General features: G+C 38.5%; 1 protein-coding gene across 2 annotated transcripts in view; it reads left to right on the top strand.

Annotated features, from left to right (window-relative positions):
* The first annotated feature begins 12681 nt into the window (after nucleotides 1-12681).
* LOC121329920 (ADP-ribosyl cyclase/cyclic ADP-ribose hydrolase 1-like) overlaps nucleotides 12682-22185 on the top strand; it is a 30764-nt gene continuing 21260 nt past the window's right edge. The window contains exon 1 of one of the 2 annotated variants that reach the window (XM_041275968.1): nucleotides 12682-13030. In XM_041275968.1, coding sequence (XP_041131902.1) covers nucleotides 12819-13030 — 212 coding nt within the window. In that variant the 5' untranslated portion in view covers nucleotides 12682-12818. The remainder of the gene's footprint in view (nucleotides 13031-22185) is intronic. The other variant, XM_041275978.1, reaches the window with a different exon arrangement.

Genomic DNA, 22185 nt, shown 5'->3' with positions numbered 1-22185 from the left:
TGTGTATATTATTTTACTTTATCTCAGATAATAAGGATTTTGTTGCAATTCAGGCTATAATGTAACACTGCTACTAGGGAACAGGGGTCCCCACACATTTGCGTTTTGGAAAACCACGCCCCTGCTACTGGGGCCCATACCAAAGATATTCCGTAATATTGTAGCTAGCTGGATTCGCGCAGGGAAGCGCATCACACAGGCGGACCTCTCGCACTCCAGCATAGCACCGGTACCGCTTTACAAAGGAGCCGGCTTTGCAAGGAGCGTAAATCGGGTCTATGTGTTTGTATGTGATTACGTGCACGCTACAACTGCCCGTACTTTTTTTTTTTTTTTTTTCCCCGAAGTCCATTATCGAAAAACAAAAACAAAAAACTGTTTATAAAGATTATAACAAACAGTTTACGAACAAGGTATATAATGACAAATATTTCTGAAGTCTACCAGATGTAAGTATAGTGCGGCAGCCGACTGCCAACCTCCTCCTAGCACGAAAAATAAACAGTTGAGCCACAGGAAATACGTGAATCAGAGACATTGGATTGGAAATGTACAACAGAAGCCGATGGAGGGTACTGAAGCATATAAACCCGGTACCCAGTCAGGCACTTTTATGTGATTTTTATGATCTTGGCCTGACTTACCAAAGAGCTAAGTGTTGAAATCATGAAAAATAAACCTGTGCAGCTAATGAAACTGACATTGAATTCCTCAAAAATCACACATGATTTGTACTCATGTTTGGAACAAAACTTCAATTAGATTTATTTTTGATTTAATTTTTTTTTTTTTTTTTTTTTTTGGGGGGGGGGGGGGTTGGTTGGAGTCTACTTCACACTCTTGCACCAGGGCCTAGTGAATCGGAGCACCAGCCCTGGGGTGATTGGACCAGCTGTGATTAATTAAGTAAATTATCAGGGATAAAAACCTTTGAGCACGGGCAGTGACCCAGACGCTTGGTTTTAGTATTATCAACCTGGGTATTTGTTTATAGTTTGTGATTTTGAACTATAACAAGAGTGTCCTGTTTACATAGTGATAGGACTGAAGCCCCGGCTGATTTAACCCCACGTGAAAGCAAACAGTGTTACGAAGGAGCAAAGGTTCATGTGGTTCATTTGAACCACACTGGGTCGTGTGACCCATGAACAGAGTTTAGCAGTAGCTGATAAGAACGAAACATTTTTTTTAAACCCAATACGTACTCTTTTTGTCAAAGTGCACACAGTGTGGTGTTTCAGTCAAGCTGAAAGGAACTTTTTTTTTTTAAATCAAGATGCTGTTTTTTTTTATATTTCATACACATTTATATATATTTTTTTTTTAAATTAACAACAAACAAAAAAGCATTAAGTATTTACAAATAGCTCTTTATGAACATTCTTAGTAAAAAAAGTAAACAAATCCTCCAATATATTATACGTGAATAAAGGATACGAAGCACACATTTTCTTTAAAAATGGAAACGGGATTCAACCCAACCATTTTCCACCTGTATACTTTACATACGCCACTGAAGAATCTGCTTGTAAGCACAAATCAAAATATCCTGCTTATCACACCATCTTACACATTACAGTTGCTGAAGCCTCCAAATTACAAGAGCTTGTTGGATGACACTTATATTTCTAGTGATATGTAAAATACATTTTCCAGGCAATTTCGAAAAAAGCAATGACTGAGCTCTGTCTTTAGAAAAAGCATTGAAATTGCCCTTTACAGTGAAATGATTGTTTAAATTATAGATGCCCACTTAACCAAGAAAATTTAAAAATGAAATTGTTTGATATTGTATGTCAAAAGCATATGACATGTAACTATGTAACGTTCGGTTACTTACCGTAACCCTGGTTCCCTGAAAGAGAAGATGGCCACCAAAACATAGTTTGTGGGATATACGCCTGCCCATTGGTAGGTGTCACTGAGCTCTTACTATCAAAGTTAGCTGCATTACAAATCTCAGCCATGGAGGCACCTCTAAAGAGGGCCCATGACGTAGCCACACCTCTTGTGGAATGTGCGGCTACCCACCTAGGCGGGGGTAAGCCAGCACCATTATACGCAGTCGAAACTGTGTCCACAATCCAATGCGACAGCCGCTGCTTTGAAAGGGACTGTCCCAGGGTCCGTGTCCCGTGGCAGATGAAGAGCTGGTCAGAATGGTGCAATGCTCTCATCCTATCCACGTAGAATCTCAATGCCCAAACCGGACAGAGGAAATTCAACTTCCTGACCTCTGCCAAAGTAAATGGTGGTGGATAAAATGACTCCAGTTCCACAGACTGATTCATGTGGAAGGCTGTGACCACCTTTGGGAGGAAAGCAGGGTTTGCACGCAGTGACACTCTGCTAACATCATCCCAAATACGCATGGAGGAGCTATGCACAGACAGCGCCTGCAGCTCACTAACCTGCTTTGCAGAGGTGATAGCCAAGAGGAAGGCTGTCTTCATAGACAGATACTTCAACTTAATGTAGTATATAGGCTCAAACAGGGCCTGCCTGAGAGCCTCCAGTACAACCCCAAGGCTCCATTCAGGGAGAGTAACCGAGCACCTCGGAGAAACCGCGTAGCCAGGAAATGCGCGCCTGGAGATACTGAGTGAACGGGGGCATGGCAAGCCGAAATAGCCGCTAGGTATACCTTCAATGTGGAAAGTGAGCTACCAGCCTCAAGAAGATCCTGCAGAAACTGCAAGATGACAGGCATGGGGCAAGAGATTGGGTTATGACTATTAGTCCGGCACCAATTCTGGAAATATATAAGTGGACCAAACATGTGGCCTGGCGATATAGGTGTGTCCAAAAGCACAGCCTTATCATCATCAGGCAGGCCACAGCTGTCTGTGCGCGACCATCAGGCTAGACAGCTAGGATACATGCTAGACAGCAGGCGCAACTCAGTGACCACCAGCGCTGGGAGCGGGGCGTCATGTAGAATGCCGTCCATGTATGCCACCAGCTTACTCAATGTGCTTGTAAGACGGATACTCTGAGCCCCTGCTACGTAAGCCCTACGGACATGTGTCTCCATTATCCTGCTTTGCGGGTTTGGACACATAGGGTCCTTGGGCAGACCTCCCACTGGTGGAGCCTTCACCAAGGCTGCAATGGTAGAGTCTACAGGGGAAATCCCCGCCAGGCCCAGCTTCTCCGCATCTTCCTGCTGAAAGGACAGTTTAATAGAAAAAGAAAGAAGGCTACGACTTAGGAGCTACTGATTCCGTGAAGGCGGCATGCCACATTTCAGCACAAAGTGCAAGGGAACTAGCAGCAAACTCATCGCAGCTCTTTTAAGTAATAAAAGAGGGCTCATGCAACATAGATGGTCTTACCAACTTGAGAAGCGAAAAGAGGTCCGATCCTTCCCTGTTGGACAGTTTTTTCCCCTCGGTAGGCGGGACAGAGGAGGTTACCAGGGGAATATATAAACAAAATTTAAGTATATATTTGGACAATTACATAGTTACTTTAACATTTCAATAAGTGTGCATTTATTGGTTGAGCCTAGCCATTGTTTTATGCAGATCTGCAGTGTGCTTCAGTCCTGTTTTGTTTCTGCTTGTGTTTCCTGTAGATGAACTTTCTTAAGGACTCCAGCACTTATTTGTTTTAATGGGTTTCTGCTTTCCTCATCCTGTAGCCATCATTGTGTGTTATTATTAAAGAAGCCTGCTTGGAAAAGAGCGATAATTGTACTCTTTGTCTCTGATTTCATTTAATTGAAAAGGCATGCATGCGCATGGGAGAAATACGTCATTCTAGGTCCCTTTTTCGGGTGGCGTAGTCAATTATTATTTAGCATTGTGCCCTTTGTGCACGTACAAGCTACAATTAATTTACAGTGATATAATAAATGCAAGTGTATATATCTAATAATAATGGGCTTCGGACAACAGAATCAGTTCTCTCATTGTCCGGTTGCGCAGTGATCGCCAGGACCACTCACATGCCGCTGTTACACTATGTTATGATTTTACAGTTTTATTTATTTATTTTCCTTTAGGCTAATTGTTGCGTTCTCATACTTAATGTAGAGTAATATAATTAATGCAAGTATTTATATCTAATAATAATAATGGTCTCGGGACCACTCCAGCAGTTGCCATTCATTGTCCTGTGTAGGCAGTGGTCCCTACTCTGGGCTATTTAATAGTGTGTTTGGAGAAATGGTTGTTCAGTTGTACTGTTAGAAATATTCTTTTTTCAATTGGGTAAATATTTCATTAAAAAAAAAAAAAAACCTAACCTAAGGTTTGTACAGCATTACACTAACACTAGTCATTTTGTTATAAAGAGGAACACAAATAGCACAGTCTCTTAACTGTGGTTAAAGGAGGACCACTGTGTTTCTGTTACTGTTCATGTGTAAAATCGTTAAATCTATAGATTAACCTTTAAATGCGTAGATTAACCAGAGCACCAGCCAATCATTTAAATAACGGTATGTATGGGGTGCCATATGCCAGGTTTAACATAAATCTTGTATTTTTTCCCCAGATTTATAAATGTTGTGAAAATATATTTTTTTTTAAAAATCAGATATAATTTATAATCTAGTTACAATATTTAATATTTAGCTAAATATTTAACTAAATATTAAATCTCTTAACAAGATTTAAAATGTAGCTAAATACCGTATCTAGCATGTAAATTGCAAACTAATGCACACACACACAGTAAGCACATTTTATTTTATGGTAATACAGTTCTGAAAGAAAATGCAAGATAAACTACATACAGAACAGCAGTCCTTGTTTTTAGTTCAATTGTAATTCCTGTACTCAATCCCGTACAAATAAAAACAATGTGCTTACTAATACTGTCTATGAGAATATTTAGTTTAGGTTTCTCTTGCAGAGAAATTACAAACAAGCAAGTTACAGTGAGAAAAAAAAAACTAGTAGGATATATTGTAGTTTTTTTACAGAAATTAAGCTGATATCTTAAGGTAATTTTTGGTGCAGAAAAACATCAATGTCACACTCTTGGATTTAACTGCCACACCAGCATTGTCCCGCCCCTTAATGACCAATACACACTCCTGATTTGCTGGTACAGTACTCCCCTGTCCTTCTAACTCCCACCTAATAGGCTCTCGGTAAATGTCACCGATAAATGTACTGTAGTCAAAGTAGGTTAGCCACACATACTGCTATATACAGGTAGGCTACCGTATTACAGAAAATAAGCAACCACGATACTTCTAAAATGTCATAAATCATGTAATGTACCAGGGTTCCACTGTTTTCTGCCAATTCTGAGCTGATGGCACTGCTGGACATCTTCCAATTGCAAAGGGAAGTAAGTATGCTATGTCTTTCATCTGCTGCAGTACGTTTCCTTGACCGACCACTGCGTCTACGGTCCTCAACGTTGCCCGTTTCTTTGTGCTTCTTCAAAAGAGCTTGGACAGCACATCTGGAAACCCATGTCTGCCTTGCTGATGCAGTATAACTACCTTGTGTCTTGTTGCTATGCTCAGTCTTGCCATGGTGTATGACTTTTGACAGTAAACTGTCTTCAGCAACCTCATCTTGTTAGCTGAGTTTGGCTGTTCTTCACCCAGTTGTATTCCTCCTATCCAGCTGTTTTTGTTTCAATTAATGATTGTGTTTCAACCTACATATTGAAATGATGATCATCAGCACCTGTTTGGTATAATTGTTTAATCATACACCTGACTGTATGCCTAGAATTGATGCTGTTTTAAAAGCAAAGGGTGGTCACACCAAATATGGATTTGATATAGATATTTTTTCTGTTCACTCACTTTGCATTTAGTTAATTGATAAATATAATCTATTAACATGTCTATTTTTGAAAGCATTCTTACTTCACAGCATTTTTTCACACCTGCCTAAAACTTTTGCACAGTACTGTGTGTGTGTGTGTGTGTGTGTGTGTGTATATATATATATATATATATATATATATATATATATATATATATATATATATATCAGCATTGCTGTCTTCTAGGTTTCAGTTGGTAAGTGATTTTGAATTTACATAAGAACATAAGCAAGTTTACAAATGAGTGAAGGCCATTCGGCCCATCTTGCTTGTTTGGTTGTTAGTAGCTTATTTATCCCAGAATCTCATCAAGCAGATTCTTTTAGGATCCCAGGTTGTCAACTTCAAAAACATTACTGGTGAGTTGGTTCCAGACTCCCACAATTCCACAAAATGGCCCTATTCTGTTCTGAATGCCCTTTTATTTAATCTCTATTTGTGACCCCTAGTCGTTGTTACTTTTTTCAGGTCGAAGAAAATGTATGATTTGTGGCTGGGGATGTATGCTTCTGATCATAACACTTTTGAGGTATAACAAACTGAATATTTAAAATAGCGCATGCACAAAATATGATTATATTTACATACAAAGATGTACATTTTAATCAAACCATTATTAAAGCTGTTTCTTATATATGGTAAATCTTTGACATTCTTTCGAGCCACTGTGGTTTCTAAGGGATTTCTTAGAACCCACTATTATAGTATATTCAGGTTCTTCAGATAACTAACAATCTAACCCTAGACTGATTATAACAAGTCATGTCTTATGATAACAGCACAGTTATAACTAGGGCTACGGTACACAAAAAATTTCTGCCAGATTTTCTCATTAAGCTTTAATAGGTCATTTCAATAACAATAAAGTGAAGAAAATACAGAAATTATGAATTTATTTATGAAATATAGGTGAAAGAATTGCTGTGTATTCTTGCCTTTCAGTGCAGTGCAGTGAGCGTCGGATGTAGTAGCCACTAGAGGCCGCTAGAGGGTGCAAAATAACTTGACACTTAACTCACACTTAAAAACACAAAATTCTACCAGATTTCTCATCCTTGACCTTAATATAATATTCATTTTAAAAAACAAAATCCGTAAAATAAAAATAAATCTTGAGTTATTTAAAAAAATATATAGTAAAACTAAATAATAATAATAATAATAATAATAATAATAATAATAATACTGTTATAAAACATTGTAACTACTTTGATCTTCTTTATTCAAAAACTGGAAAATTTCTTCAACAGAACTAAACGACAGGTTACTCCATCATTCACCTTACCTCATTTACAATTACTAACACCATTTATTTGTCCACATGCAACTTCAGTCTGTGCCATATAATATGCAATTTAAACCTAACCCCCGAGCTTAATCCCTAAATCTAACCCTTAAACATTACTCCTACCCCCTAACCTTAACCTCTACCACTTCTCTTACTATTATTTCAACACCATTTGTTTTGCACCCTCTAGTGGCTACAACATCTGACGCTCACTGCCCTGAACTGAAAGGTAATACACAGCTATGTTTTCACCTATATTTCTGTATTTCCCTCACTTTATTGTTCTTAAAATGACCTATTAAAGCTTAACGACAAAAAAAAAATGGCAACATGTTCTATTTTTGAGTGTGTGAGTTAATTGTACCATAACTGTAAATGGGGCTCTACGGAACAAACTGTATTGTTTGGAGTGTTTTCTCATTAATATTGCAAAACTATCAATAAGTAACTATCAGTGAACTTCAATTGGTGCTATTTCTCATCAGTTATAGTTGTTATTTCCCTCAGGCAAAAACTATGCAAATTTTAGACTGGAACTGGGGGTAAATATGAGACTTTATGAGTTCAATTTGGAAGGTATTGTGAAGAAAAGTCTGGTAATATCATTCAGCACCTACAAAAAAATACAATTACATCCTGTCTCATTACTGCTGGCCAAGACACAGACGCCAAAGCAGCAACAAAGAAAACGTTTGTTTACTCTGAAAAAGAGTCTGAAAAACAGTGACACAGCACTGTGAAACTGACTCGTAAGGGCATGCGGCTTTTATGAATACTGAATAAATGTCAAAGAAGCCAGTTGCATAACCAGATTGAATGATGTTACGCGATGGAGAGCACTGTTCTGTATACGTGCGGGTGTTTCAGAAACTGCAACGCTGAAACACATTCCCCTTTTGTGCCTGTTTTATTTATTTATTAACTGCATACTGGGTGTTATAACCTCCCCAGAAAAAAAATATATTATTTGTAATACTGTATATTACATGATACTATATCATATACTGGTAATAGTATAAACAGCAGTATTACAATCATTTAAAGGCATTTAAAGTCTGTACATGTTTAACTCTCTGACATCATCTTTCAGAACAAATTGTGCTGATGCATCAAAGACAGCAAAAATGATCTTGATTTACGTTTCCTCAAAGGGAGATATGGGAAAAGTACTCTACAAAAAAAAGATTTTGAGTCAGGGTTTTTAACTTTGTTAATCTGTGATGCAGGGTATTCTACTTGACCTGTTGCCAGGATTAAAACCAAGACCCACTGGGGAGGAGAGAGTGCGCCTAAGTTAGACAATGTTGGTTCTGCAGTCATGCAGCTGGACAATCAGTGAGAATATATCCTGGTCCCAAAGAAATCCTCTTGTTACATCCAGCTCTGAGAATTGTTCTCACAAGTGCAGCCAACGCACACAGCTGTGATATTCATTCATAATAGAAACTCTTTTGACAAACAAGTTACAGGGTATTGTTGGGTTTGATAGTGCTTACTCATCCACATTTGCAGCTCACAGTACAACACACTGTTTACATAAGGACTTTGTGCATTTTGGGATAATTACATTTTAAAGAAAACAAATATGTCACTGAAACCCAGTTATTAAAGTACCGTGCTTTTAAAATGTATACATGCTTGTAATGTAGGATGCAAATGCATTTGAGAAATTAGTAAAACAGGAGACATTCCTAACGCTATAAGGGTATAATAGGTTAAACAGTAAGTAGCAGGGCTCTGACAAATATAGCGTTCCCCGTCCCCTTGTGTTGCTACAACTGTTTAAATAATGGACCTGTCATTTTTCTTTTCATTGTTAACATCCTGACAACTTTTTACACTCATAACTTTAAACTCTGATTCAAAGCTCTTTTCAAAATGTCCGCTCTAGTGCACTGGTGTTAGTGTAAGGATTATTGTCCACATTGTCAAACAGTTAACACAGCAATAATAATCCATGATGTGGTACAGAACAGAAAAGCCATAGTACTTGTTATGGTTTTTTTTTTGTTTTTTTTTGTCGCTCTTCCTGTCTCAAACCCCAGTGCACTAGAACATGCATTTTGAAAAAAGCTTTGAAACAGACTTTAAAGTTATAAATGTAAAAAGTTATCAGGATGTTAACAATGAAAGGAAAAGTTAACAGGCACGTTATTTAAACAGTTGTCGCAAAACGTACAATGCTATATTGTTCGGAACCCCACTACTTACTCTCTGATTGCTGATTGCATTCTTAATTATAAAGCATGTGACTGTGATTTCCCCACAAAAGGATACAGTAAGAGTGAAATAATCAAATACTGTATCATCTGCAGTATCTTTGGCTATTCAATAAATCAAATTATTTTAATTATTGATTCAGTCACAGGTAATTCACATCACAGAAACTGAAAAGAACAGGTAAAAAGGTAACAATTTTGAATAACAAATAAGTGAAATGTCAACTACAACACATAGGTATCTGCCAGTTTTTATAATTTAAAATAATTAAATTATATAATTGTCACAATTGACTGGAGTGGTCTCTAGTATACATGCTTTACTGTGTAACACACAAGCATGCTTGCTTGACTGTATCAGCATGCCAGTTATGGGTCTATTGTATTTTGCTAGGTAATACTCAAGAGAAATTGTTCGAGTTACTCTGCAGTTATTCACCGTTGTATGACTTGAATGACACCCGCATTGGTTACCTGTGTAATGGTTTCACTTGGTGTGGGGGAAAAAGCAAAAGAGGTAATCTTAATATATGTCCACTGAGGAAAGACATTCTGAAGGACCAGGAAAAATAGTAACACTATGTAACACAATTTACGATTATACTGTATTTACAGTATAATCGTAAATCTCGAAAAACTACTCACTTCTAAATCTTTTGTAGTCATTTTTGTATTACTTTAGTATAAATACATGTTAATTTGGATTCATATGTTGTTTTTTTCTGACTTTATGTGAACGAAAAGACACACATTTGCCCGTTTTCCCATTGGAAATAGTAATATTTTGAAATATCACTGTCCTGGTCACAAAAGCAAAGTTTGTGGGGAATAATAGCCATTTTCTATACTTTTGAGGCATAAGCAATTAGGAAATAACACTTACTACCCAGGAACCAAAAAAAAAAAAAAAAATTGTTACATGGTGTAATCATTCTCTTCTATCATGAAAGAAATGATGTACAATTAAAATGATTTGGGATTAGGTTATTGTTTTGTTCACATACACGCACAGTGCACTGTAGTTGTTTTTTCTGTGTTTTTTTTTTTTCACCTTATGCACATTATAGTTTTTTGTGTTTGCTTAAAACAAGGCCTTATATCCATAACAGGGCTGGTTTCCAATTCTCCATGTCAAACGTTTACTACAGTATGCAGTGGGCAATCTGTCAGCAAGATAACAAATTCATTTAAAATGCTAAATGAGTTGTTTCTTTAGAACTTGACCTGATTGGTCAACGCATGATAATCAGCCAGTCACGTCATTTTGGAATATGTAAGTATACCATTGTCTCCATAAGAATGAAGGGACTGAACCTGATGTGTTGACCTTCTAAAAACTTGAGGCAGTGCCTTTCTATCACTCTCTGTGAGGTGCTGAATTTTCCAATTTGTAGGCATGAGTTGTGTTCTCCCTGTGGTACTTATAGCCTTCACACAGTATCTGGGTTCCATGTAAAACAATCCATGCAAATAATAATCCGATTCAGGCTGGGGGTTCTGAAGATTACATTATCTTTTCAAATGCGAGACCACAACTCATCATGATCATCTTTCTTCTAAGAGATGTCCGTTCCAAATGTGACAATTATTACTGGATGAGGAGTAAAGATGATATAAAGCAATGGCTATTAGGTTTCATTAAAAACCCAAAGAAAGTGGTTCTAGAAAAAGAATTGTCGCAGTGACTATACTGGCAAGTGCTAAATAAAGTTTCTTGGATGATATCTAAGCAATTGCAGACTCATCTCTATGGCAACATGTTTTTTTTTTCTTACTGCACTGAATGCAGTTTGACGGCCTTTAGCTTTGTGTTGAACTACTTTATTTCTTCATTTCTTTACTAAATTGCACAATACAACATCTAAAAGGAATACACAGTTAAAGGGTTGTATCAAAGATGCTGAAAATGTACCAAAACATAGAAACACAATTTGTGTTTATATTAAAAGAAGCTGTCTTAGTTGTTGCTTATCTTGACAAGAGCTGAGTCCAATATCATTATGAAGTTTTAACATCTACTCTCATGTACTGGAAATCACATATTCATTGTAACCGTCACATTTGAGCTGCCCATGCTAAATATTTTTTTTCTAAGAAGCGTCTCTTTTTTGTTATCTGTTGAACAGGGTGAGATTCCGACTATTTCATTTATTTTATGGATGCCTAGTGCGTGCACATTCATTTCATGTATGACACTTACCTGTAACCTTTATAGTTAAAGAGTTAGAGCCACAAATCATCTAATGGCTTATTTAACTCTGGTGAATACTGACCTTTTTTTTTTTTCTTTTTTACAACTTTTACTACAATGCGCATAATAATGCAGAACAAACAAAACTCAAAATCGAGTCCTGACCACAGCTTTATGAGGAATCAATGTTTTTGTTTTTATATGAATTTGATATGGCTGAATCACCAATAAAGAACAAATATGAATGTAAGAGCCAGTGCCATCCGTTTGTCTTTCTGGCAATACACTTCTCTTCAATTGGTGGTGTGGCATACAACTGTCTATATAGCAGGGACCTAGATTGCATATAACTGTCTCTATAGCAAGGACCTAGATTGCATACAACTGTCTATATAGCAAGGACCTAGATTGCATACAACTGTCTATATAGCAAGGACCTAGATTGCATACAACTGTCTATATAGCAAGGACCTAGTATTTATTTAAATCTCTAAACAGCCACCCATGTGGAATGTAGTTTTATTTCTGTACCAGTATTGTGTGTTTGTTGCTACTTTAATACTAATTCTCTCTCTCTCTCTCTCTCTCTCTCTCTCTCTCTCTCTCTCTCTCTCTCTCTCTCTCTCTATATATATATATATATATATATATATATATATATATATATATATATATATATAATAGTTAAGGAGTAAGTCAATCAGGTTAAATTCCAGAGAAGCATTGCAAGTTAAATGTATATTACCATATGGCAAATAATTAAACTGCAAAATGACGTGGAACGTTTTCTAAGGATGCACAGTTATTCTGTTGAAACTGAAATGTTATGTGTGGGATTGTTTGTTGTTTAAATCGGTGATGGTTTGAAAAGAGCCGTGTGAGTGGGCCTGCAGTAGTAGTTCAGCAGTACTGTTATTTGTTATTTTAGAACTGCTGTTACTGCTGTACTTACTCTTACACGTACAAAGCAAGCGTGGCGTATTAGATAGTTGAACCGTCTGTATTTCTAATGTAAATATAAATCAAATATCAGTTAGCAGCTGGGTTTACACTGGTGTATGTTCCATTCACATGCGGGGTTGGTTGGTTGGTTGGTTGGCCGGTTTATTTATTTATTTATTTGTTTATTTATTTGTTTATTTATTTATATGGGGGGGGGGTCGCTCTAAATGACGTAACTCGATACAAAGCAACGCAAACGGCATCGACACATTTTCTTGCTGGAAGCAACCGTCCTTAAATAAGAACTCGGAAGCATCATTTAAAAGCAGAGTAGCTTCTTGGTTGCTTGCATTAACCTGAGCTGACAGGCGACAGAGGCATTATGACATGCAGAAAGTTCTGTGTCCGTCGCTGCAGATTATTCAGTATGTGCGGCAGTGTTTTGATTCTTGTCGTACTGGTACTGATTGTTTCAATGTATGTGGAACTCGGCGACAACACATCGATTACTACCAAAGGAACCACAATGAATTTGAAGACTACTATTATTGAACGATGTCGGGATTACATTAGGACAGTTAGTCAAATGTCAAGGTAAGCGGGGTTCATATATTATTTTGTTTGTTTTTCAGTAAACCGGAAGATTTGAAAAAAATACATAAACTAGATATACACTGAGGTTTATCATGGGCATTGTAATGGGGTTCTTCTTATCTGCTTATAGACTGTGAATTCCAAAGACAGGTTATACTGTAGCTCCTGGTTGTGATCTTTATATACATACAGCACTTAATAAATAATTTTATAAACAAAAAAGTATACAGTACTGAACTATAGTGAATGAGAATAATACAGTAGTTCTACAATATTTAACACCGTTTAATCCTCAAAAGAAAGCGGCTAGACGAAGCCTTTCAGTATATGTTACTTCAGCCATTAAACCTGTACTGTATATAGCAAGTGCTAAAAGATGCAATCAAACTTGGGTAACATTGAAATTAGAAAGGTAATTTAACGTTATAGTAAATATAAAGACATACTAAATGTTAAGCACAACTACGCAGTAACTATAAGAAAAGGCAAGATACTTGAGTTGGAAAGGAGTTTTTTTTTTTTTTTTAACTCTGGAATGTAGTTCAATGTAAACCATCAACTGTTGTCTTTCTGTGAATGGATGGAGACAACATTTGCACTGAACATAAGAAGTACAACCAGGTATCCTTGTTTTGAATTGTTTTCAGGTTATTGAATAAACAAAGTAACTTGACTTAGAGTCATCTGATGTCAGTACTTGATGGTTAGTTGTAATTAGTAATGTTAAACTATTGTAATGTTGGAATGTATTTTTTATTTTGGCCAGGTTACAATATTTACACTAAGATTATTTTATAAATATTATTTGTTAGAATTAAACAGACGTAGAATATTTACGTTGCTATATGATAGGTGTTATTTTATTCTGAATACACTACAAAAAAACTTATTTGGTGGTTTGCGCAATATTATGCTACTGTTGCTTTAATTGGAAGAGGTACACGCTGTGATGTTGCTGCTGCTCATTGAGTTATGCATTTTAATTCAGTAAACAAAAGAAAAAACTTGTGCCTAAGGAAATAGGGTACAGAGGGAAGAAATCTCATCTTGGACAATGTTTGAACATTTTGTGAACCCGGCTAAACTTTACTGGCTTACACTGTTATGCTGTCTGCTTGTGCACACGCATTTGCCTTTTACTCTTGGTAGCATCAGGGACCAGAGTTCTTGTAATCGAATACACAAAAAGGTTGCTCCCTGTGTATTCAAATAGGAAACTATTCGAAATTTCCACCCCTAATCCTAATAATAAACACTATTAAAACAATGTTCATAATACAAAATAATAACAATCCTACTAGAACGTTGTTGCTTGTGTAGCTTCCACTTTAAATGTTTGTCTTCATTTATTTCATAATTACATTCTTTATGATTTATTGATTTCAGCGCTTTCCTTTAGCTTATTGGTTGCTTAGTTGTAGAAACCCGACGTGTAAAAGATTTGCTGCGGGAACGAGCACCGACACAGCACTTCGTTACTCAGTCTCATAGTCTGACTGTACAACAGATATTACTGGCGGCGGGAAAGTTAGGTTGAGTTTGTAGTTATGTTTTTAAAAAATGATTTGTAAAATGATTTTCAGCTTTTTGATACACTAGCACATTTTCCTGGATTCATGAAATGGAAGCCATGTGCACCATATATTATACTAGTTAAATGTAACTGGCCGAGTCGGGCCTGTGGTGCTTCATAACTACTGGCCAAAATGCGCTCTCTACCGGCCCTGGGCCACCGGACCATGGTTAATGTCGAACCCTGGTATGTGTGGAACAGTATGCCATCATACTCTTTTAGCTTGCTTTGGCCATACCGATAAGCTGAGTGTAGGTCAGTCCCATTTTGTAGGGCTTGTCTGACCTGTATTTTTGCTGCACCAGCTGGAACTGTGGTAGTTTCTTCAAATGACCAGCACATCTGCCCTGTGTACTCCTGCCAAGCACCTGACTGTGGATTCAAGTTATGCAACTTTGTTTGTTTTGTTTAAATACTTCAAATGAATATAAAACTCATTTAAGCAACTGTTACAATCCTTCCCTTCCCACAGTATCTTGTAATTTGCCTATTTGTAATTTCTGCGAGTTCATTTTTGAAATCCCAATTTGTTTTCTCAATTCTGTCATTGTCTGCTGCTAACCGTCTGAGTTTTATTGCAGGCTGGCAGTATACAGACAATGGCTTTGTTAAACAAATACGCTACCTGCTCCACTGTAAACCAGCCTATAACTGGTTTTTAAGCAACTCAGTTATGCCGTAAACTATTTAGCCTTATTCTTTGTCTGTTCCTGTTTTAATCTGTTTTTCTTGACTCACTTGTGGTATCAAAACCTTGATGCCATTTAATAACTGTGTTACTTTATTCATGCAATCTAGTAACAGTGTTACTTTATAATAAGGCCCTTCCTTATTCTTCCTTATTTTATTATTATTATTATTATTAATTTCTTAGCAGACACCCTTACCCAGGGCAACTTACAGTTGTATACAAAAAATACATATCAATAATTACAGTACATATAAGAGCAAGATACAAAATACAGTGACTTTAGTCCTATAAGAGCAAGCACAAAACACAGTACGATTTGATATAGGGGAAGTTAAAGAGCAGATAAGTGTTGATAGATACATCAGGGTTAGATATGAGTGCAAGTGAAATACAAAGTACTACAGATTGGGGTAAGTGGAGGATTATATACAGTAAAATAGGGAGCAGATAAGTACATTAAAGTGCATTAAAGGCAGAATGCTATATTGTCCAGAGAGTTGGTTGAGTTGAGTTTTACAGGTGTTGTCTGAATAGGTGTGTCTTGAGGAGGTGCTGGAAGGTGATCAGAGTCTGGGCAGTCCTGACATCCACAGGAAGGTCGTTCCACCACTGCGGGGCGAGGGTGGAGAAGGAGCGGGTTCTGGAGGCAGGGGAGTGTAGAGGAGGTACAGCCAGTCTTCTAGTGCAGGCGGAGCGGAGGGTTTGGGTGGGGGTGTAGGGAGAGATGAGGGTCTGAAGCTTACTGAGTGCAGTCTGGAAAAGGCATCAGTAGGCGAGTACAAGAGTTGAACTGGATGCGAGCAGTGGAGTAGTGTGGGAGAAGCAATGCACAGAGCACACCAGACGAGCAACGGAGTTCTGGATGAGCTGGGGCGGACGGGTGGCAGGCGTAGGGAAGCCGGCCAGGAGGGAGTTGCAGTAGTCCAGGCAGGAGAGTACCAGGGCCTGGATGAGGAGTTGCAATCAACTAATCAGCGACTTCATTACAAAGGCTCAGCAATAATAGAAAACAAAATAATCTGCCCGTAGTATGTTCTAAACTGTGTTACAATTAAAACAGTTAATAAAAATAAAATGGAAGCACAGTAGGGATCGTTGCGCACTCTACAATATCTACTGCATGAATTCACACTCCTCACAGCATTCTCATTAGCTACGGAGGCTAGTAAGGTACTGTGGCAAAGTTGTGAATAAGTGCAGGTGAGTGCAGTGCAGAGCGGCTTAATCACACAGACAAATGATTCACAGGTGCAGGGGTGTTTATTAATGATTATAATGTGCAGAGCCTTATGGCAGAACCTGCAAACAATAACAATGATGGAAGTGGTACAGCGGCGTTCCTACAGTGTGTGAATTAAGTGCTCGTGGTGCAAAGACAGTTCCGAAGTGAAAAGGTGAGTGCTGATGTCCGGGTTTAATGCTGGCCTGCGGCTACAGCTCCGGATCGTGCTAGTACTCTTGAAGGCAAACAACACAAACAAACAGTGTTATCAGACAGACTAACACTCGGAACACTCACTGTTTACTCACAAATTACAGGCTCCTTCTAAGTCCTTGCTAACCATCTACAAAAGAACAGATCACTGAAGCTACGCCCCCCCTATTTATACCCTCGCCCATGACCCCTAGGTTAATGAGCGCATCCGCTCCTCCAATCCTCAGATGCCACGCCGTCGTCCATCCAGGTCAGTGAGCTTGGGTGCTGTAGCTCCGCCCCCTTCCTAAATGGCTGACTTCCACCTACCCTACGGAATAAATTGTCTCCCCATTTGCTTGAGGGTACTCTGTTCCTTCTTTCTAGTGCCCTCACAGGTTGGGAAGGAGATCTAACACCAAACATAATTCTATCTCTGTCACAGGTACAAAATAAATTAACACTGTAAAATCAAACTAAATATTGCAATTTGCTAGCTTCATTATAACAGTTCACAAACACCACTTAATCATTTACTTTAATTGAGATAACCTTTCAATATTTCGTAAACTTGTGTCTAGTGTATATGGCTTAATTTCCAAAGTACTGTAATCTGTTTGGAATACATATTTTAATAGCACTCCTGTAGTATGTTAAACTTGGTAGGCTTGTTGCGAATGCTGTGTTTTTCTTTTTCTTTTCACCGTACCCAGACGTAATTACTCCTGCATTCATTTGTTCTGCACAAGCTTTTACTGAACTGCAATGATATTAAAATGATAACGTCACATGAAGAGCAATGCACCACAAATGTATTGTACAATCATCGATATTAACTAGAACGATTATATTTTGTGTGCCCAATTAATCGATTGCTATTTTGAGGCTTAACTGACAGCCTTAGTGTGTACTTTCACTACAAAATATATGTATATATAGCGGGGAAATACAGTACCATAGGATATACAAATGTGGCAAAAACACAACAATGAAAGCAGGAGCAACTTCAAACATGCTCTTCCGCAAGGTAACTTTAATAACGAACTTTTTCTTTCCATTGCTGTACCCACCCTGTACTGTCCTCTGCTCCACCCTCAATTATCATTATATAATTTCAATACGTTCATTAAAATTTACATGTTATAGACTATTATGCCACCAGAAAAACCGGCTACCTCAGGCAAAGTTGATAATGGTATTAATATGTGTTTTCTTCAAGAAATACAGATGCTTCATATTTTGTAATTATGTACTGTTTCTAAGTACATTTAAATACATAAATAAAATGTATAAATAAAGGAGGCGGAAAAAAAGATTGCAGTCCCATTTTTTGACAGACTTAAAGGTATCATGTTTTGCAACTATTAGATGGTAATATAAGGACCATTTCATTAAGATTGTTTTTCTTCCACCTGTGTGCTAATAATTTTAATTCTTGCTAGAATCTTGGTCTTTTTTAAAGTCTGTAACTTCCTTGTGTTGCAGACCATATTTCACAGTGAAAAAAAAAGGTCTTAACTTCTTATTTTTTTCTTTTTATTCAGTTAAAAAAGTAATTGAAAAATAACAGCTACTATCTTGATAACTGGTGTATCGTGAAAGAGTGGACTCTCAACTATTCGTATCGTGGAAATTTACTATCGTTTCATTCCTAGTCTAGGGCGCAAGTAGTGGGTTTGTGGCCCTGGAGGAGGGAGGGAGGAGAGGTCAGAGTCTGAGAGGGGAGAAAAGGAGGTTGAGTTTGTAGGGGAGACAGAGGTGTAAAAGAGTTTGCGGCTATCAGAGATTTTAGAGAAGAAAAAGGCAAAGTTATCAGAAGAGATAGAGGAGGGAGGAGGAGGTAGAGAATAGTTTCCAGGGGTTGTTAGTGGAGGATTGGATAATAGATTGGAAATAGGAGTGTTTAGCAGAAATTCCTTTGCAGATTTTGCATAATGCTTAGGGTCTTTATCCTGCTGGAATACAAGTGTCTGTCCAATAAGCCTTCTAGCACTGGATAACAAATAAGAGTGCAAAATGCCTTGATATTTTGCAGCATTCATTGATCCTTCTGCAATATAAAGGTCACCAGAGCCTGAGGAAGAAAAACAAGCCCATCCCATCCCATCACATAACCTCCACCATGTTTAACACAATGTTCTGCTCTCTTCCTCCAAACATATTATTGCTTTCTTGATGAAAAAGTTATAGTTTGGATTCATCGGATCATAAAATTTGGTTGAAGAAATCATCAAGTATTCAATGGAAAAACTCCAATCACTTTCTTTTGTGTATTGTTTTCAACAATGGTTTGCATCTTGGCTTTCACCCATGGACATTCATCTTGTTTATGATTTCCATTACATTAGAGTAGATTTTAAAATTTCATGCTGATTTGAACTTGGCTCTCGCCAAGATAAGCACCAACTAAGACGTAGCTTTATAGTAAACTAGAGTTATCCATCTGCGACTCCATCCATTTGCGTTTCCTTCCATCTGATGATGTAGATATCCTTCTGCCTGGTGTTGATGGCTGAAGTGTAATGCTGGCTCCATGGATCCGCTCATTTTGCCTCCCCAGCGCATCAGCACACACAACGGCTGTGATGCTGGCTCCCGGGATTACCCCAGCACATCAGCACACACAATGGCTGTGATGCTGGCTCCCGGGATTACCCCAGCGCATCAGCACACAGCATCTGCAATGCTGGCTCTGGGGATCACCCCAGCGCATCAGCACACACAACAGTTGCGATGCTGCCTCCGGGGATCACCCCAATGCATCAGCTTGTTAATTTTTTGACCATCTTGTCTCAATTCTTGTGTCAAATCTTTTGCAGTAATCCGAAGATTTTGCCAGGCTGATATCACAAGTCACCTTTTCCACTACAAGAACTGTCTTTGCACCACTAGCACTGAAATCGCACACTGTAGGAACTGAGTCTGTGTTTGTGTTTTGTGTGGGTGAGAAAAGACGGGATTTTTTGGTTGCGGGTCAAACCAGTGGGATTTTACAAACAGGAGTGATACACACCGCTGTACTACTTCCATCATTGTTATTGTTTGCAGGTTTTGCCATAAGGCTCTGGACATTAGAATCATTAATAAACACCCTTGCACCTGTGAATCATTTGTCTGTGTGATTAATCTGCTCTGCACTGCACTCACCTGCACGTATTCACCACTTTGCCACAGTCTTCCTGTGGCAAAGTGGTTTGTAGTGCTCCGGTGTATAGGTGAGTTGAGGTGCGCCAACAAAGGACAAACACAAAGTCTACCGGTCAGGTATATACCCAGCAATGGGTATTACCAGCTACAAAACAAAGGGGTTGCAGTCCCGAAATAATAAACACAAAAACACGTCTCCAAACTGGGCGCTCTGGTGCAGGTGCGGTGCTCTGAGTGCTGGTGCTCGTGCGCGTTCAGGTCCGGGCTTCTTGCTGCAGCTCCAGCTTCGTATCAACCGTCTGGCAAAACAAACACAATACTCCTCAATGAACCCACACTTCATTCAAGATTCCGTCCTTGTCTCCTCCCATTAACCACAACAAAGGAGCCGATTATGGCGTCACATCCCCCTAAAGTACCCTAAGCCCCGCCCCCTCCGATAGCTAGTTCAATCACGTCTCCTCCAATTCATGACTGAAACTTCGCTCACCGTACTAGGGCGATGACTCCAGGTACCGTAACACCGCCCTCTTCCTGAATGGCCGGCTCCCGACTGTCCCCGGGATGAACTGCCCAACCATTCAGTAGGAAGCCCGCAGCTGCTGTTGTACAGTGCCCTCACTGGTCGAGAGGGAGATTTTTGATTCGGATTCATTCGCTCTCCGTCACACTTCCACACCTGGAGCTAGTTGCAGTAGTTCTTGTTCTCTTGTGATTATCAATAATAGCCCACACAGTGCTTTTCAGTAAACAAAGTCTTTCTGCTGTTTTTCTAGTAGATTCTCTTTTTTTTGTTTAGCTGTATCACTGCCAGTTTGAGATTGATTAACCATTTTTGTTTTTTTTAATCACAAATTTTCACTTGATGGTTATGTAATTATTTACTCTATAATTATCATCATATTTTGGTTTTCAATTATGCTAATTGTCAGTTGTGTTTCATAATAAATATTTATTGCCCGAATACTTTTGTCAAGGTAAGAAATTTTTTTCTGCATGTTGTTTTTCATTTTCTGCATATTATGTAATAATCTGTTGTTTTATTATCAAGCTGAATATCTTCTTTAATTTATATATTTCAGTAGAACAATTTGAAATTATAGAAATTACTTTTTGTGGTTTTTCTAATTGTTTTTAACTGCCCAAATACTTTTGTCTGCGACGTGTGTGTCATATATATATATATATATATATATATATATACACACATACACTGAGTGTACAAAACATTAGGAACACCTTCCTAATATTGAGTTGCACCACCTTTTGCCCACAGAACAGCCTCAATTCGTCGGGGCATGGACTCTACAAGGTGTCGAAAGCGTTCCACAAGGATGCTGACCCATGTTGACTCCAATGCTTCCCACAGTTGTGTCAAGTTGGCTGGTAGTGGATCTCTACTCTGAATGGCTCATTCCATCTCATCCCACAGATGCTCAATTGGATTGAGATCTGGTGACTGGGCAGGCCACTGCAGTAAGATAAATTCATTGTCATGTTTGTGGAACCATTCCTGGACAATCCTAGCCTTGTGGCATGGGGCATTATCCTGCTGAAAAAATCCATTAGCAGATGGATACACTGCTGCCATGTAGGGATGCACCTGATTGGCAATGATGTTCAGATACCCTGTGGCATTCAAACATTGCTCCACTTTTATCAAGGGGCCCAGTGTGTGCCATGAAAACACACCCCACACCATCATACCACCACCCCCAGCCTGCAATGTTGACACGTGGCATGATGGATGCATGTGCTCATGTGGTTTTCTCCATACTCTAGTCCTCCCATCAGCATGAAACAGCAGGAACCCCAATTTATCAGACCAGGCAATGTTTTTCCAATCCTCCAGTGTCCAGTGTTTTCATTCCTTAGCCCACTGCAACTGCAGTTTCTTGTGTTTTGCTGAAAGAAGTGGAACTCTGTTAAGTCGTCGGCTGCCATACCTCATTCATGTCAAGGTACATTCTTTTATGGGTCTTTTGGCACCAATGATGTACTGGACTGTCAGTTGACTGACTGTAGCCTGTCAATTTGTGTCAGCCTCTTTTTGGCCTCTTTCATCAATGAGCCATTTTCGACCACTGGCCTGCCGTTAGCGGGAGGTCCTTTGGGTGGTGGACCATCCTTGATACACACGGGAAACTGTTGATTGTGAAAAACCCAGCAGCGTTGCAGTTCTTGACACACTCAAACCGGCACGCCTGGCACCTACTACCATACCCCGTTCAAAGTCACTTAAAACTTTTGTCTTGCCCATTTACCCACTGAATGGCAGACATACACAATCCATGTCTCAATTTTGTCAAGGATTAAAAATCCTTCTTTAA

The sequence above is a fragment of the Polyodon spathula genome, chromosome 2, assembly GCF_017654505.1.
Source record: "Polyodon spathula isolate WHYD16114869_AA chromosome 2, ASM1765450v1, whole genome shotgun sequence".
In the NCBI taxonomy this organism is placed as follows: Eukaryota; Metazoa; Chordata; class Actinopteri; order Acipenseriformes; family Polyodontidae; genus Polyodon; species Polyodon spathula.
Note: the sequence above shows the minus strand (reverse complement) of the source record. Positions and strands in the feature narration are given on the sequence as shown.